This window comes from Pan paniscus, chromosome 18, assembly GCF_029289425.2.
Source record: "Pan paniscus chromosome 18, NHGRI_mPanPan1-v2.0_pri, whole genome shotgun sequence".
Taxonomy (NCBI): domain Eukaryota; kingdom Metazoa; phylum Chordata; class Mammalia; order Primates; family Hominidae; genus Pan; species Pan paniscus.
This window is the reverse complement of record NC_073267.2, coordinates 34,148,422-34,162,886: the sequence shown is the minus strand read 5'-3', so window position 1 is coordinate 34,162,886 and position 14,465 is coordinate 34,148,422. Positions and strand designations below refer to the sequence as shown.

Here is a 14,465-nt window from a genome sequence, read left to right as displayed (position 1 = left end):
CCTAAGTGCCCTTAAATGGGCCTTGTAATAATAAACGAGGTCCTACAGGAACGGGACTGGACTGGTGTGTCCTCCTGGCGTCATGGTCCCACTGCCCGCTTCTTTGGCTATGGCGCCCTATGCTCACGGGATGCCTCCGCACAAGGGCAGCAGCGGCCCAGGCCTACCCCTGGAACTCGGGCTGAGGTTTCTGAAGGCTGGGCACCGTTTTGATCCCGTGTGGGCGCAGGCACTCCCAGGAGGTCCCTTTTCCTGAGCTGAGGATGCCCCACGCTCCTGATATGTGTACATCAGGCCCTCGCTATATGGCCTTGGGCAAGTCATTGACCTAAGTTTCAGAGTCTTCCTTTAAACTTGGATGTCAATTTGTACACATCCGAACAGTGCAGAAAAGACCCTTAGAGCCTGGTTTATGCAAATTCACCATTTTAAGTAATAGGAAAAGGTGGAAGGGAGACTTATCCAAGGTCTCACACCACAAGATAGAAGAAGATTAGGACTCTACAATTTTGAGGGAAATAAGGCTGAAAAAAATAATTTACGTGGAGGCATAGGTGTTGAGATCAGATTCCTTTCTGTTCCAGTTGAAAGGCACTGGTTCCTTTTCTCAAATCAAAGAGAGATTCCCATGTGAGGGGTAGATAGTCCAAGTTCAGTTTCATGGACTAGCTGTGTGGTTTTGGGCAAGATCTTCAGCCTTCTTGGGCCTGTTTTCTTATCTCTGAAATGAAAATGATAAAGACTTAACGCTTAAGGTGTTGTGAGAGTTAAATAAGATAACCTATGAAAGTCCCCTAGTATGTGGTAGTTGCTCAAGAAAGAAACTTGAGGCCAGGTGCAGTGGCTAACACTTGTAATCTCAGCACTTTGGGAGGCCAAGGTGGGAGGATCACTTGAGCCCAGGAGTTCAAGACCAGCCTGGACAACATAGTGAGACCCTCCTCTCTACAAAAAAAAAAAAATTTAATTAGCTGGGTTGGTGGGACGTCCTGTGGTGCCAGCTATTTGGGAGGCTGAGGTGGGAGGCTCATGAGCCTGGGAGATCAAAGCTGCAGTGAGCCAAGATTGCACAGCTGCACTCCAGCCTGGGCAAAAGAGTGAGACTCTGTCTCGGCTGGGCGCAATGGCTCACACCTGTAATCCCAGCACTTTGGGAGGCCAAGGCAGGGGGATCACTAGGTCAGGAGATCAAGACCATCCTGGCTAACATGGTGAAACCCCATCTCTACTAAAAATACAAAAACAAAATTAGCCGAGCGTGGTGGTGGGCACCTGTAGTCCCAGTTTCCTGGGAGGCTGAGGCAGGAGAATGGCGTGAACCCAGGAGGCGGCGCTTGCAGTGAGCCGAGATCATGCCACTGTACTCCAGCCTGGGCGACAGTGCGAGACAGAGCGAGACTCCGTCTCAAAAAAAAAAAAAAAAAAAAAAAAAGAGTGCTTATACTAAACACTCAGGGAGGGCTGGGTGTGGTGGCTCATGCCTGTAATCCCAGCACTTCAGGAGGCCAAGACAGGTGGATCACCTGAGGTCAGAAGTTTGAGACCAGCTTGGCCAACATGGCGAAACCCCATCTCTAATAAAAATATAAAAATTAGCCGGGTGTGGCGGCACACACTTGTAATCCCAGCTACTCTGGTGGCTGAGGCAGGAGAATTGCTTGAACCTGGGAGACAGAGGTTACAGTGAGCTGAGATCGCACCACTGCACTCCAGCCTGGGCAACACAAGACTCCGTCTCTAAATAAATAAATACTCAGTGGAAGAGATAGAGACTCTGAACTCAGGGACAAGAGTTCAAAGCCTGTAGCCTTGGAATAACTCTCCCCATTCAGAAGCTGTTGGCCCTTGTTAGCATCTGACAGGGTTACACCTGAAACCCACTCCCCTCCCAGGTCCTGTCCAACCAAACTTGCCACCACCCGGCTCTTGGGAACAAGTAAAGTTATCCTAAGAAGGCCTGCCCTGCATCCCCTTCACAGCAACAGGGACATCTGTGAAACACGATTTATTATATAAAACAAGGTGCATCCAAATTCAGTGTCAGAAGAGCTTTGTATTTCAAGGGCTAAGGACTGGACCTTCTCCCTTAAAACCTCCTTACCCAACCCTTGCTAAGGACTCAGGCCTGGGGCAGAGGCTGTCAGTCTCTAAAGACCCCAGCCCTGGACCAGGAGGGGGAGAACAAGTTTGGTGCATAGCGTGGGGCTAGGGCAGTGGGTCAGGCACCATCCCTTCTGCGAGTGGCCACAGGTCACCACGGTGGGGGAAGGTGGGGAGCTTGAACCTCCAAAGATAGGTTCATTGTAGGAAAAGCTAGACCAATGCCTTGGGTAGACCAAATCCCTCTACAACAACTAAAGCAAGAATGTGGAACCCATCGAAATCTTCCCCCAAAATGCCAACCATAAAATAGATTCTACAGAAATAAAGAAAGGAATCCCAGCACTTTGGGAGGCCGAGGCGGGAGGTTCACTTGAGCCCAGGAGTTTGAGACCAGCCTGGGAACAGCGAAACACCGTCTCTACAAAAAAATTAGTCGGGTGTGGCAGCACACACCTGTAGTACCAGCTACTCACTACCTGGGAGGCTGTGGTGGGAGCATCTTTTGAGCCTGGAAGGTCGAGGCTACAGTGAGCTGTGACTGTATCACTACACTCCAGCCTGGGAAACAGACTGTCTCAAAAAAAAAAAAAAAATTAAACCAACAATTGGCTGCCTTCTGACCTTCACATCCTGTATAGGAATGGAAATGGTGGCTAAAGTCAGCACTGAAGGTCCCACAAGCTCTCCCTGCCTCCCCTCTATCTACTGCATGATCCTTCAACTGAGGCCAGCCCAAGTGCAGAGTAGCTTGCAAAACCCAAGGGACAGACTGATGGGGAAAATCCCTGGGAATGTGGGAGCTGCCCCAAGGCCCAGCCCAGAGGACCCTGCGGGCAGGAATCTGAACTCTGCCTGAGAGTGGCCACTTGAAGTGGCTCCAGCCAGGGGATGGGGGGATGAGGTCTGTATGCCCCTGCGGCCTCTTACAGACCCCGGAGGGAGGCAGTGCTTGCAGTGAGCGGTGGCTAACACCAGCCTCACACAGCCTGCAGCTCCCCCTGCAGGCGATTCAGTTCCTCTAGTTCCTGCTTGTAGCGGTCTGTCTTGTGTGCCACCAAGGAGCGGTAGAAATGCAGAGCAAAGGCCACAAACACGAGCCCCACGGGTACCATGATGGCTGTGGAGGCCATGGCTGCTTGCCAGCCTGGCCCATGGGCCCCACCACCACCACAGGCTTGCCGGGGTGGGCAGGCTGGCTCAGCCTGGGACGGTGCTGCAGACGCAGAGGATGGTGGGAGATTGGAAGCTGGACTAAGGGAGGTAGCCACTGGTGCCAGAGTCCCAGGCACCCGGGATGTGGGCACCATGGGGGTCGGTGTGTCCAAGGGAGCCCCAATGGGCACAAACTTGACCCAACCAACCAGGACAACTTCAGCAAGGAAGAGAAAGGTGCCCAGGGCAGTGGAGAAGCCCCAGGCCAGCTCCACGTAGCGGTGCAGTCTCTGGTGTGGCGACTGGTGGACAGAGTTGAGGTTGTGGATGTTGCTCACAGCTTCAATGTGGGGCAGCAGACACGTGGAGACCATGAGTGCAAAGAGGTGCACAGCCACCAGCACGGTGGTGCAGGCACTGAAGGCCACCAGCAGGCCTGGTGGGTACTCGTGGTCGCTCTCCAGCTGCACCTCCACCATGGCCACCTGCAGGGACAAGAGGGGATGTACTGATCTCCCCATAACCTCAACTGTAGAGATTTTTTCCGCCTATTGGGATACATCACTGATACATATCCCTAGGACCTAGAACTGTGCCTGGCAGAAACCAGAGACATTCAGTCTCTGTTGAGTAAACGAATGGACAGCTTTGCAAAGGCTCTGTTCTGCTCTGGTTTCCCCACCTCCCTATCAAGAGGGCTGGATGGCCGGGCGCGGTGGTTCATGCCTATAATCCCAGCACTTTGGGAGGCCAAAGTGTGTGGATCACCTGAGGTCAGGAGTTTGAGACCAACCTGGCCAACATGGCGAAACCCCGTCTCTACTAAAAGTACAAAAATTAGCCGGGCATCTTGGCACATGCCTGTAATCCCTGCTACTTGAGAGGCTGAGGCAGGAGAACTGCTTGAACCCAGGAGGCAGAAGTTTGAGTGAGCCGAGATCATGCGACTGCACTCCAGCCTGCGCAACAGAGCAAGACTCTGTCTCAAAAAAAAATTAAAAATAAAAATTAAAAAAAGGGCTGGATGACATGCTTCTAACAGGTTTACTGCATAGGGATTAAACAGCAGATTCTGGAGCTGGGCTGCCTGGGATCATTCTCTGCTCTAGCTGTGTAATCTTGAGCAAGTCAGTTCTCTGTGTGCCTCAATTTCCTATCTGGAAATAGAGATTGATAACAGCACCTCCCTGCCTTATAGGGTTGGTATAAACATTAAATGAAATATACATGAAATGGGCTGGGAGTGGTGGCTCACGCCTTTCATCCCAACACTTTGGGAGGCCAAGTTGGGCGGATCACCTGAGGTCAGGAGTTCAAGACCAGCCTGGCCAACATGGTGAAACCCTGTCTCTACTAAAAATATAAAAATTAGCCGGGCGTGGTGGTGTGCGCCTGTAATCCCGGCTACTCAGGAGCTTGGGAGGCTAAGGCAGGAGAATTGCTTGAATCCAGGAGGCAGAGGTTGCAGTGAGCCGAGATCGCACCACTGCACTCCAGCCTGGGTGACAGTGTGGGACTCTGTCTCAAAAAAAAAAAAAAGAAAGATAAGAAAGAAAAGAAAGAAAGAAAAAGAAAGAGGAAAGGAAAGGAAAAGGAAAAGGAAGAAAAAGAAAAAGAACAGTGCCAGGCACAGAGTAAGCACTAGGTATGTGTTTGCTGTTCTTGCTATAGTGAATGCTAAAGTCTGAGGACAGAGTTTACAAATCGGCACACTGTGGACCACTGCCAGCTTGCAGACGTGTTTTGCTTGGCTCACACAGTGTGTTTCTTAAAAAATGGAAGATGCTGCCAACTTGTAAAACTGAAGAGATTTCTTATATCCCTATTTCCAGATCCCCTTGAAAACTTGGAAGAACTAGCCACACTTGGCCCGCGTTCCTGCATGGCAACTATCAGCTCAAATCAGTCATGGCTGCTCCCCTTGGAAAGGTCATGGGGTCTCTCTTTTTTTTTTTTTTTTTTTTTTTTGGTAGATGCCAGGTCTTGCTATGTTGCCCAGGCTGGCTGGACTCGAACTCCTGGGCTCCTAGGCTCAAGCGATTCTCCTGCCTTGGCCTCCCAAAGTGCTGGGATGAAAGGTGTGAGCCATCACCCCCAATGTCATGGGGTCTCTTGCTTGCTAGTCCCTACCCAGCCAATTTGGCATCCATATTACCTGCCTGGCCCTTTGCAAACATTTGAGTTGATGACCCTATTCTAGGAATTTATAAATTTGGAGTCTGGAACCAGACGGCTTAGGCTCAAATCCTGCCACTTACTTGCTGTGGGACCTTGGGCAGGTGTCTTAACATCTCTGATCCTCAGTTTCCTCATCTGTAAAATGGCCAGAGTAGCAGTACCCACTTTGTAGGCTAACAGATGATGTATATAAAGGCACTGAGGGCAGTGCCCGGTGCTTAGTGACAGCTGGATACAATTCGTATAATGCTATTCTAACTTAGGCCACCTGAGTTTCAGAAGCCCACTCTCTCCCCATCCCTGGTTCTTGTAGGGTCCATTCGATTGCTCTGGGCCTGGGGAAAGAAGAAGGTAGGTGTAGAGGCTGGCGGGTGGAGGTAGGAAAACAGGGCTGAGTATTTTGGGAAATTGGGCCATGGCAGGTGTCAGGAGGTGTTTTCCACAGACAGGGATCTGGGCCAGGCTTAGTCCTGGTTTCTCCCAGAGCCTGGCCCAGCCTCGGTCACCCCTGCTAGGACTGCGGCCAGTCCTGTCCCCGGAACCTAAACCTCCAGCCCCTTCCTCCTGCGGAGAAGGCTCGGGCCCTTAAGCTGTCACCCCAGCAACCTGCACCTGCATATTCTGCCGTGGAGGGATTGTCTCCTTGGGAACAGGCTGGACCATGGGGTTGACCTCCCTCAGCTTGGGTGGCTGCTCCCTTCCCTCTGCAGGCTGTGCAGATGAAGGGGAGCCAACATCCCTCCCTAGGTGATGCCCCCATCATGAAAGGTAAGCTGGTCTGTGGATTCTGGGACCCCACATAGAAGACCATAGGCTTATGATGACCCTTAGGGTTAGAGAGTTTCCCTGTCGTCGTTCAAATACAGAGGTTGTGGCACAGACAGGGCAGGGACTAGCCCAGATCCCCTAGCGCCATGGTCCCCACCCCAACCGCCTCTGATATCCACCCCCACAGGAGTGCGTTCCCCAAAGTACCTCCTGCAGCTCACTTTCTCCTTTTTCCTGGGGTGATGGTGGAGAAACCCCAGACTAACAGAGCAGCAACCCTGGGTCCCAGTTCATTCGCTCCTGCCCAGAGGCAAGGCTTTTACTTTCCACACCTGTCCAATTAGCAGGCTAGTCTGAGCCATCCTTGGCACGTGACCTGCTCTGACAAGCCTGGCTCACCCTGGGGCGGTTACTTGGCTGGCTACAGAGGGCGCACCCTCCATGATCTCAGTTTCCCACTGGCTTGCAAGGGGGGTGGAGGCCTGTCCAGGGTCACACAGCTGGCCACAAGCAGGGAGGAGCCAGGACTGTGTCTGCTGATCCTCACCCTGGGACCTCCCTCCATCCCACTTCCTGTGAGGCCACTGCTGGGGCAGACCGTTAGCCGACACCGTCCTCCTGCACCTGGGGTTTATCAGCTTGAGACTCGCTTATCAGTTTCCTCATCAGCCTCCTTCCCCAGCGGCTCCCTCCCGGGCATGATCTCTTGTCAGTTTTCCTGGTTGACACTAGCACCCCTTGGGCCCGCTGGAGAGTGGCCACCTTCCCTGGGACGGGCCCACCTTCAGCTGGGTGACCCTTCCACCCAGCTAATCCATCTCGAGCCCCCCACCTGTTGATGCAGCCCCCACCCAGCTGACCTGCCTTTGAAGCTGGCACTGGGACTTAGGAACCACTTCTGCCAGGAACAGGCTCCATCTGGACCACTCTGCCTCATTGTTACAGTCAACCCCACCGGCGATTTGTTCACCCCACTCCCACTACGACACCTTTAGGACTTTCGTGTCCTCCGGTGGCCCCGTCTCCTGGGGTCCCCTGTACACACACATCCGTAAGAAGGGACTTGCTCAGTCCCGCGGGACCTTGTTCCTTCCCCCTTTGACGAAAGCCCCCTTTAACCTGTCTCCCCTGGGACCTGTTTACTTCGCTCCCCCCCACCGACCTGTGCCCCCCACGTGCTCTGCCCCACCGGGTGTGACCCCTCCCGGCCCCTCACCATGGCGAAGCCCGAGAGCAGGGCAGACGTGCGGCTGGAAGCTTTGAGCTTGGCCCGGCTGAGGTAGAGGCGGCGCCAGCTGAGCGCCCGCAGCGAGTGCTGACTGGCCCCCATGAGGTCCAGGTAGCCGCGGTGCACGAACTCCCGGTACGTGGCCGAGCCTGCAGGGCTCTCGCCCTCAGGGTTCAGCGGGGCCTGCTCGCCCGCGTCCCCCTCGCCGCCCTTCATCCTGGGGGCGGCGGCACCAGGCGGTCACTACGGGGCGGAAGCGCCTCGGGGGCCCCAGCCGGGCCGGCCCAAGCCCGGGGGCGGCCCCATTCCCAGACAGGGCGAGCAGGATGCAGGCGGCGGGCGCCCAGGAAGAGGCAGCCCCAGTGGAGCAGGAAAAGCAGCGTCTGCGGGGAGCCCCAGGAGCCGGAGCGGGACAGCGGAGGCCAAAACAGGAACTGGGACAGAGGCGGAGCCGGGGCTAGCCACATGATGGGGTGGAGCCGGGGACCAAGTCCCCGCAGTCCCGGGCCCGCAGAGATTCCCCGCAGTCCCGGGCCCGCAGAGATTCCCCGCAGTCCCGGGCCCGCAGAGATTCCCCGCAGTCCCGGGCCCGCAGAGATTCCCCGCAGTCCCGGGCCCGCAGAGATTCCCCGCAGTCCCGGGCCCGCAGAGATTCCCCGCAGTCCCGGGCCCGCAGAGATTCCCCGCAGTCCCGGGCCCGCAGAGATTCCCCGCGACCCCTACCCACCAAGAACGTTATCCAAGCGCCCGGACCCCACCGAGGTGCACGCCAACCCCAGCTCCCTCCAAGGTACAGCTGGACACCCCAGGTGTCCACACTTCCAAATCCCTCCCAAAATGAGTCCAGGAGAGGTGAGCCCACTCATCTGTAGGTAGGGACCCCGCAGATACACACACGAACTCCGCAGCCCCGGCTGGAAGATTTTGAGTTTTATAGCAAACCGTATTGTACAGACCCGGGGCCCAGGGGCCCAGCCCGGCTGGGTCCCCCGCTTGCCCCTCGCCGGGCTGCCTCTTCCCTCCCCAAAGCGGCCCCATTCTCAAGCCTCTCGCTATCCCCAGGCCCCACCCCTCCGGCCTTTGGTCCGCCCAGCCCTCCCCCACCCGCGCACCTCCCTGTTACCTGAGGTATGTGGATAGATCTCCCCTCCCCTACATGGTAAGCCCCGGCCCCCCGGAGGCCTGCGCGGAGGGGCGGGACCTGGCCCGGCTCATCCCCGGGGTCCCGAAGCCCCACCCCGCGCTCGAGGAAGGGGCGGGGAAGGAGGGCCAGGAGAGTCTGTTACTAGGTTCCCATGGCAACTAAGAGGGGGCCATTTCCAGCCTTAGCACTGGCATCGGGAGGTGTCCGTTGGCTATTTCCATGGCAACCAGGAGTGGCAGTTCCCTGGGCAAATGGGATACAAGTTTCCATGACGATGAAAGAGTGGGAAGAGCCAGGCTGGAGGAGTCCCATGGTCCCCATTCTTGGGCTGGCGCCCCCAGCCATAATGCGGGTCCGGCGGGTGCCGCCGCTCAATACAGTAAAACAAGAATAAGCCTGGGGGTGGCGCAGTCCCAAATGGGCGCCCACCGGCCCGGTCTCAGGTCTCAGTCCAAGCTGGTCCAGTCCCCTCACACTCCGGCTCCCCCAGGTCCGAGGTTCCCCCGGTTCAAGTAACACTTCAGTACAGATGAATGTTCAAGTATTGTGCGGAGAGGCGGGCAGGGGGTTGGGGCGCCCCTCGCCACTCCCCTGGGCCGCGAGCTGAAGAGCGGCTGCCCGCGGCCCCCACTCCTTGCAATAGCTGCCGTTTTCAGTGACGTTCAAGGAGTCAGGGTCAGGGGGAAGGAACTGAAGCCTGGGGAGGGGGGAAGCAGAGAGGTGACCCCCAAGGGGGTATTGCTGTCCCCACACCTGCTCTCATCCCCACCTCCAGCTCAGCCCCGGCTTGCCCCTGGTTCCCCTACCTCTGACACCTGGATCCCCAATTGCTCCTCCGGTTTTCCTTTTGTGGCCCCACCCCCACCCCCCCACTCCAAGTAACTGGTCTTTGTTCCCTGAACCCTTGGTGGTCTGCTGTCTGCCCCGCCCCCCGCCCCTTCCACCTCCCCCAGCCCCTGGCTCCCATATCCTGTGTGTGTCCTTTCCCCATTCTCCCCAACACTTGCACCATAACCCCCCTCCCACCGTCCCTTCGGCTCAGCACCCTCCAATACCTCTGACCCACTCCCCCAGGGGATGGACAATGAAGCAGGTAGCAGGGGGAGGACATAGGAAGGAGAAACCCCCAGAGATATCAGTGCAGGGGGGAAAGAAGGGGGTGGCTGGCTTGAGTCCCTGGGTGGGAATCCCAAGTCACTGACACTCAGGAATCCCAGGGTGGTGAGGTGGGAACCTGGCCTCCCAGCAGGGGTGAAATGAAGCCGGAGGTCCAGGCTCCTGTCGAGTCCGGGGGAGGGTGGGGGGCGCCCAACTAACTGTCCTTGAGAAGCAGCTTCTCCTCAGGGCAGCGGAAGGGGCCAGGGGGCCCAGCAGCTGCCAGCCGGGCACAAGCTTCGGGTGAGAGCTGGCGGCAGGAGCGCAGGTCTAGGCGGCGTAGACGAGGGCAGCGGCGGAACAGCGGGAGGCAGTGGTCCGTTAGGCGGTGGCAACCTGGGGATGGGGCAGTGGAGCTGAGACCAGGCAGGTGAGCAAGGGGTTGGCACTGGCCGTGGGGATCCACAGGCTGGCAGGACGGACGGGGGACCGTGCTTACCAGCAAGATTGAGGTGCACCAGGGTCTCGCGGAGTGGGGACGTGGGGGCCGTGAGGAGGTGAACACTGGGGTCCCCGACGTGGGCGCAGTGGCTCAGGTCCAGGGCGCTCAGCTGGGGTGCGTGACGCAGCAGGAGCCGCAAGGAGGCATCTGTCAGCTCCAAACCTGCCAGACGCAGTTCTGCCACCCCCTGCAGCCGACCACGGCTCTCTGTTTGCCCTGGGCAGCCAGATGAGAGGTCAGCACTCCTGGCCACTCCCATCCCTGCGCCCAGGTATCCAGACCATCTGCCCTCCACCTGCTTCCCACATAAGTGAGTGACCTGGTGCACTCTGTGGCTTGCTCTTCTCAAAAACACCCTCATGGCCTGACCTCATCTGTCCACTCCTCACATCACCTCCTCGGAGGCCTTCCATGATTATTGTATTTGAGACTACAATATTCTGCCAGGCGTGGTGGCTCATGCCTGTAATCCTAGCACTTTGGGAAGCCGAGGCAGGCGGCTCACTTGAGGTCAGGAGTTTGAGACTAGCCTGGCCTAACATGGCAAAACCTTGTCTCTACTAAACATACAAAAATTAGCCGGGTATGGTGGCAGGCGTCTGTAATCCCAGCTACTCAGGAGGCTGAGGCAGGAGAATCACTTGAACCCGAGAGGTGGAGGTTGCAGTGAGCCAAGATTGTGCCACTCCACCCCAGCCTGGGCAACAGAGCGAGACTCCATCTCAAAATAAATAAATAAATAAATAAGGGAGTCTGTGACCTCCCCTCCTCTCTCTTGCTAGCTGTCTTGCCATGTGACATGCCGATTCCTTCACGTTCCATCAAGAGTAAAAGCTACGTGAGGCCTCCCCAGAAGCTGAGCAGACGCAGGCACGATACTTCCTGTACAGCTTGCAGAATCCTGAGCCAATTCAACCTCTTTTCTTTATAAATTACCCAGCCGAAGGTATTTCTTTATAGCAATGCAAAAACTAATGTAATTCTCCACACTCCTACCACTTCCTTGCATCCTTTTTTCCTCTTTTCTCACCATTTGACATATTATATGCATTTTTCTGACATATATACGTTTTCCTTTTTTTTTTTTTTTTTTTTTGCCCCCCGAGACGGAGTCTTGCTCTGTCACCCAGGCTGGAGTGCAGTGGTACAATCACAGCTTACTGCAGCCTCAACCTCCCTGTAGCTCACTGTAGCCTTGATCCTCCCACTTTGGCCTCCCAAAGTGCTGGGATTACAGGCCTGAGCCACCGCACCTGACCAGAGTTTACTTTTTTTTTTTTTTTTTTGAGATGGAGTCTCACTCTGTAACCCAGGCTGGAGTACAGTGGTGCAATCTTGGCTCACTGCAACTTCCACCTCCCAGGTTCAAGCAATCTCCTTGCCACAGCCTCCCAAGTAGTTGGGGTTAAAAGCATTTGCCACCACGCCTGGCTAATTTTTTGTATTTTTTTAGTAGAGATGGGGTTTCACCATGTTGGCCAGGCTGGTCTCAAACTCCTGACCTCAAGTGATCTGCCCACCTCGGCCTCCCAAAGTGCTAGGATTACAGGTGTGACCCACCACGCCCGGCCCAGAGTTTACTTTTTTAACAAGTTCTCCAATTTTGTGGATGCTGCTGGTCCCCCGAACACACTTTAAGAACCACAGCCTTGGGAGACAAGATCTCTGATCATCATTCCTGTTTACAGCCAGGAAACCCAGGCCTGGTGATGCTGAATCTGAACTCTTACCACAGTGTTGTCTGCTTCCCAGGCACCAGCCTATCCCTAAGATAAACTATTAATAGATCAGATGGCACAAACCATGAGGCTGCCCTCCAAACATGTTTTATGGAGTCTACAGAATGCTAAAAACTTCCTTAATGACTAACACTACAAAAAGGACATTTTTATAAATAAATTTACATACTGAGCTTTTCCTTGAAGAATCGTAAGATGTGGCCTCACTAGGCACTCCTTCCCACCAGATGATGACTGAGGGGAGCTGGGTGGCTAGGTGCCACTCCCTAATGTCCTACACCAATGCATCACTTCTGTTACCTCCCAGGCCAACTCTATGGGCACTTGACTTTGCAAGCCCTAAATTTTAACCCCTCCTCCTGTCTTTGAGGAGCCAAGGGCCTGGAGAGGGGATACCTTTACAGATACCCTCAACCTTGGGCCACAGCTAAAGGCACAAGGAGGAAAGGCCCATAGAGGAAAGCAGAGGAAAGAGAAGTCACTTCTGGCTTGGGCAGGGAGGAGTAGGCATCAGTGAGGATTTCACTGAGGTGGTGGCATTTAAGCTGGGCAAGAGTTTGAAGGTGTATGGCACTGTTCACAATAGTAAAAGCCATGGAATCAACCTCAATGCCCATCAATGAAAGAATGAATAAAGAAAATGTGGTACATATACACCATGGAATACTATGCAACCATAAAAAAGAACAAGATCATGTCCTTTACAGGAACATGGAAGGAGCTGGAGGCCATTATCCTTAGCAAACTAATGCAGGAACAGAAATTGCATGTTCTCACTTAGAAATGGGAGCTAAATGATGAGAACACATGGACACATCCATGGGAACAACACACCCTGGAGCCTTTCGGAGGGAGGAGGGAGAGGATCAGGAGAAATAACTAATGGTAAATAGACTTAATACCTGGGTGATGAAATAATCGGTACAACAAACCCCCATGACACAAGTTTACCCATTTAACAAACCTGCACATATACCCATGAACTTAAAAGTTAAAAAAAAATTTTAAAAACTAAAAAAAAAAAAAAAAAAAAAGGCCCGCCTTCCTGAGCTCCTGATAAAGGGCTGAACTGAACTGAATTCCAGCAGGAGGAAATGGACCAGCCAGCACTTTCTCACCTCCCAGGATGCACCATTCCCAATGCCCACCTTACCCCCCACCCATAGCTCTCCAACTCAGTCCAATTCCGGTAAGAGTGGACAATGGCTGAGTGCTCTGGCCTGACTGGGTGACCTGCAGCAGTCAATCCCTCTGGGCCTCCAGTGCCTCATCTAGAATACAGGAAGAATCTTAGTTGCTTCTCTATTCTCCCCTTTCAGGGCTGTTGTGGAGGGGGCATGGTGGGAAGAAGGGAACTATGAAAGAGAGGGGTGAAAGAACTCCAAAAGAAAAGATTCTTTTGGCCAGGTGTGGTGGCTCACGCCTATAATCCCAACACTTTGGAAGGCAGAGGTGGGCAGATCACTTGAGACAAGGAGTTCGAGATCGGCCTGGACAACATGATGAAACCCTGTTTCTATAAGAATTACAGGCCAGGTGCGGTGGCTAACGCCTGTAATCCCAGCACTTTGGGAGGCCGAGGCGGGTGGATCATGAGGTCAGGAGATCAAGACCATCCTGGCTAACACAGTGAAACCCCGTCTCTACTAAAAATACAAAAAATTAGCCGGGCGTGGTGGCGGGCGCCTGTAGTCCCAGCTACTTGGGAGGCTGAGGCAGGAGAATGGCGTGAACCCAGGAGGTGGAGCTTGCAGTGATCCGAGATCGCACCACTGCACTCCAGCCTGGGCAACAGAGCAAGACTTCACCTCAAAAAAAAAAAAAAAAAAATTACAAAAAAATTAGCCCGGCGTGGTGGCACACACCTGTAGGCCCAGCTACTCAGGAGGCTGAGGTGGGGAGGATCACTTGAACCCAGGAGGCATAAGTTGCAGTAAGCTGAGATCTTGCCACTGCACTCCAGCCTGGATGACAGAGCCAGATGGTCTCAAAAAACAAAAACAAACAAAAGGATTATCTTATTTCAGGGGACTGCAAATCTCCTTTTGAAAATCTTTCCTCAAACTAGACCTCTCCCATCCTGATTGCTCATTCAAGTTATTCATTCAACAGCTATCTATGGAGCAGCCACTGAGAACGTGCTGGGGGACCAGCCAGCGCTTGCCCTCAGGGAGCTGGAGACTCTGGCAGAAGGGCACAGATGTGCATCAAGGCACTCCACAATTGCCCAGTATTATGCTGGCGGGCTGCTCTCAAAGCTGAGAGGGACTCTGAGCTCAATGTGGGGTGGGATCAGGGAGAGCTTCTTGGAGGAAGTGGCATTTATACCCAGGCCTAAAGGATGATGAGATTTAAGTAGATGAAGAGAGATGGCCTCTGCTCCCAGCATCCCCCTCTGCCAATATGGGCCTCCTGCCCCACCAAACTGCTCAGTCTCACACTCCCTGGGAAAACCCTGTTCCTTTCAAGACTCAGTTCAAAGTACACAGCAGGTGGGTGAATGAATGAATAATGCCCAACCAGGGCCTTCCTATTCAAACTCATGTATTCTTTCCT

General features: G+C 54.4%; 2 protein-coding genes across 3 annotated transcripts in view; both read right to left on the bottom strand.

The window, feature by feature from the left end:
* Positions 1–1,990: 1,990 nt before the first annotated feature.
* Positions 1,991–8,123, bottom strand: ORAI3 (ORAI calcium release-activated calcium modulator 3). Its single transcript, XM_003807516.4, has 2 exons — positions 7,418–8,123; positions 1,991–3,740 (listed from the first exon to the last, which is right to left on the bottom strand). Exons 1-2 carry the CDS (start codon positions 7,643–7,645, stop codon positions 3,081–3,083), a joined length of 888 nt encoding a protein of 295 aa, XP_003807564.3. The 5' UTR covers positions 7,646–8,123; the 3' UTR covers positions 1,991–3,080.
* Positions 3,604–14,465, bottom strand: part of FBXL19 (F-box and leucine rich repeat protein 19) — a 29,920-nt gene continuing 19,058 nt past the window's right edge. For both annotated transcript variants that reach the window (XM_034940028.4, XM_063597567.1), the window contains exons 10-12: positions 10,168–10,386; positions 8,553–10,064; positions 3,604–3,740 (exon numbers count right to left, since the gene is read on the bottom strand). In XM_034940028.4, the coding sequence (XP_034795919.1) occupies positions 9,886–10,064; positions 10,168–10,386 (398 nt within the window). In that variant the 3' untranslated portion in view covers positions 3,604–3,740; positions 8,553–9,885. The remainder of the gene's footprint in view (positions 3,741–8,552; positions 10,065–10,167; positions 10,387–14,465) is intronic.

Coding starts and splice junctions, on each gene's coding strand:
- ORAI3 (XM_003807516.4), bottom strand. CDS start 7,645: ATGAAGGGCGGCGAGGGGGACGCGGGCGAGCAGGCCCCGCTGAACCCT. Junction 3,741..7,417: donor TGCTCTCGGGCTTCGCCATG/GTGAGGGGCCGG, acceptor TTGTCCCTGCAG/GTGGCCATGGTGGAGGTGCA.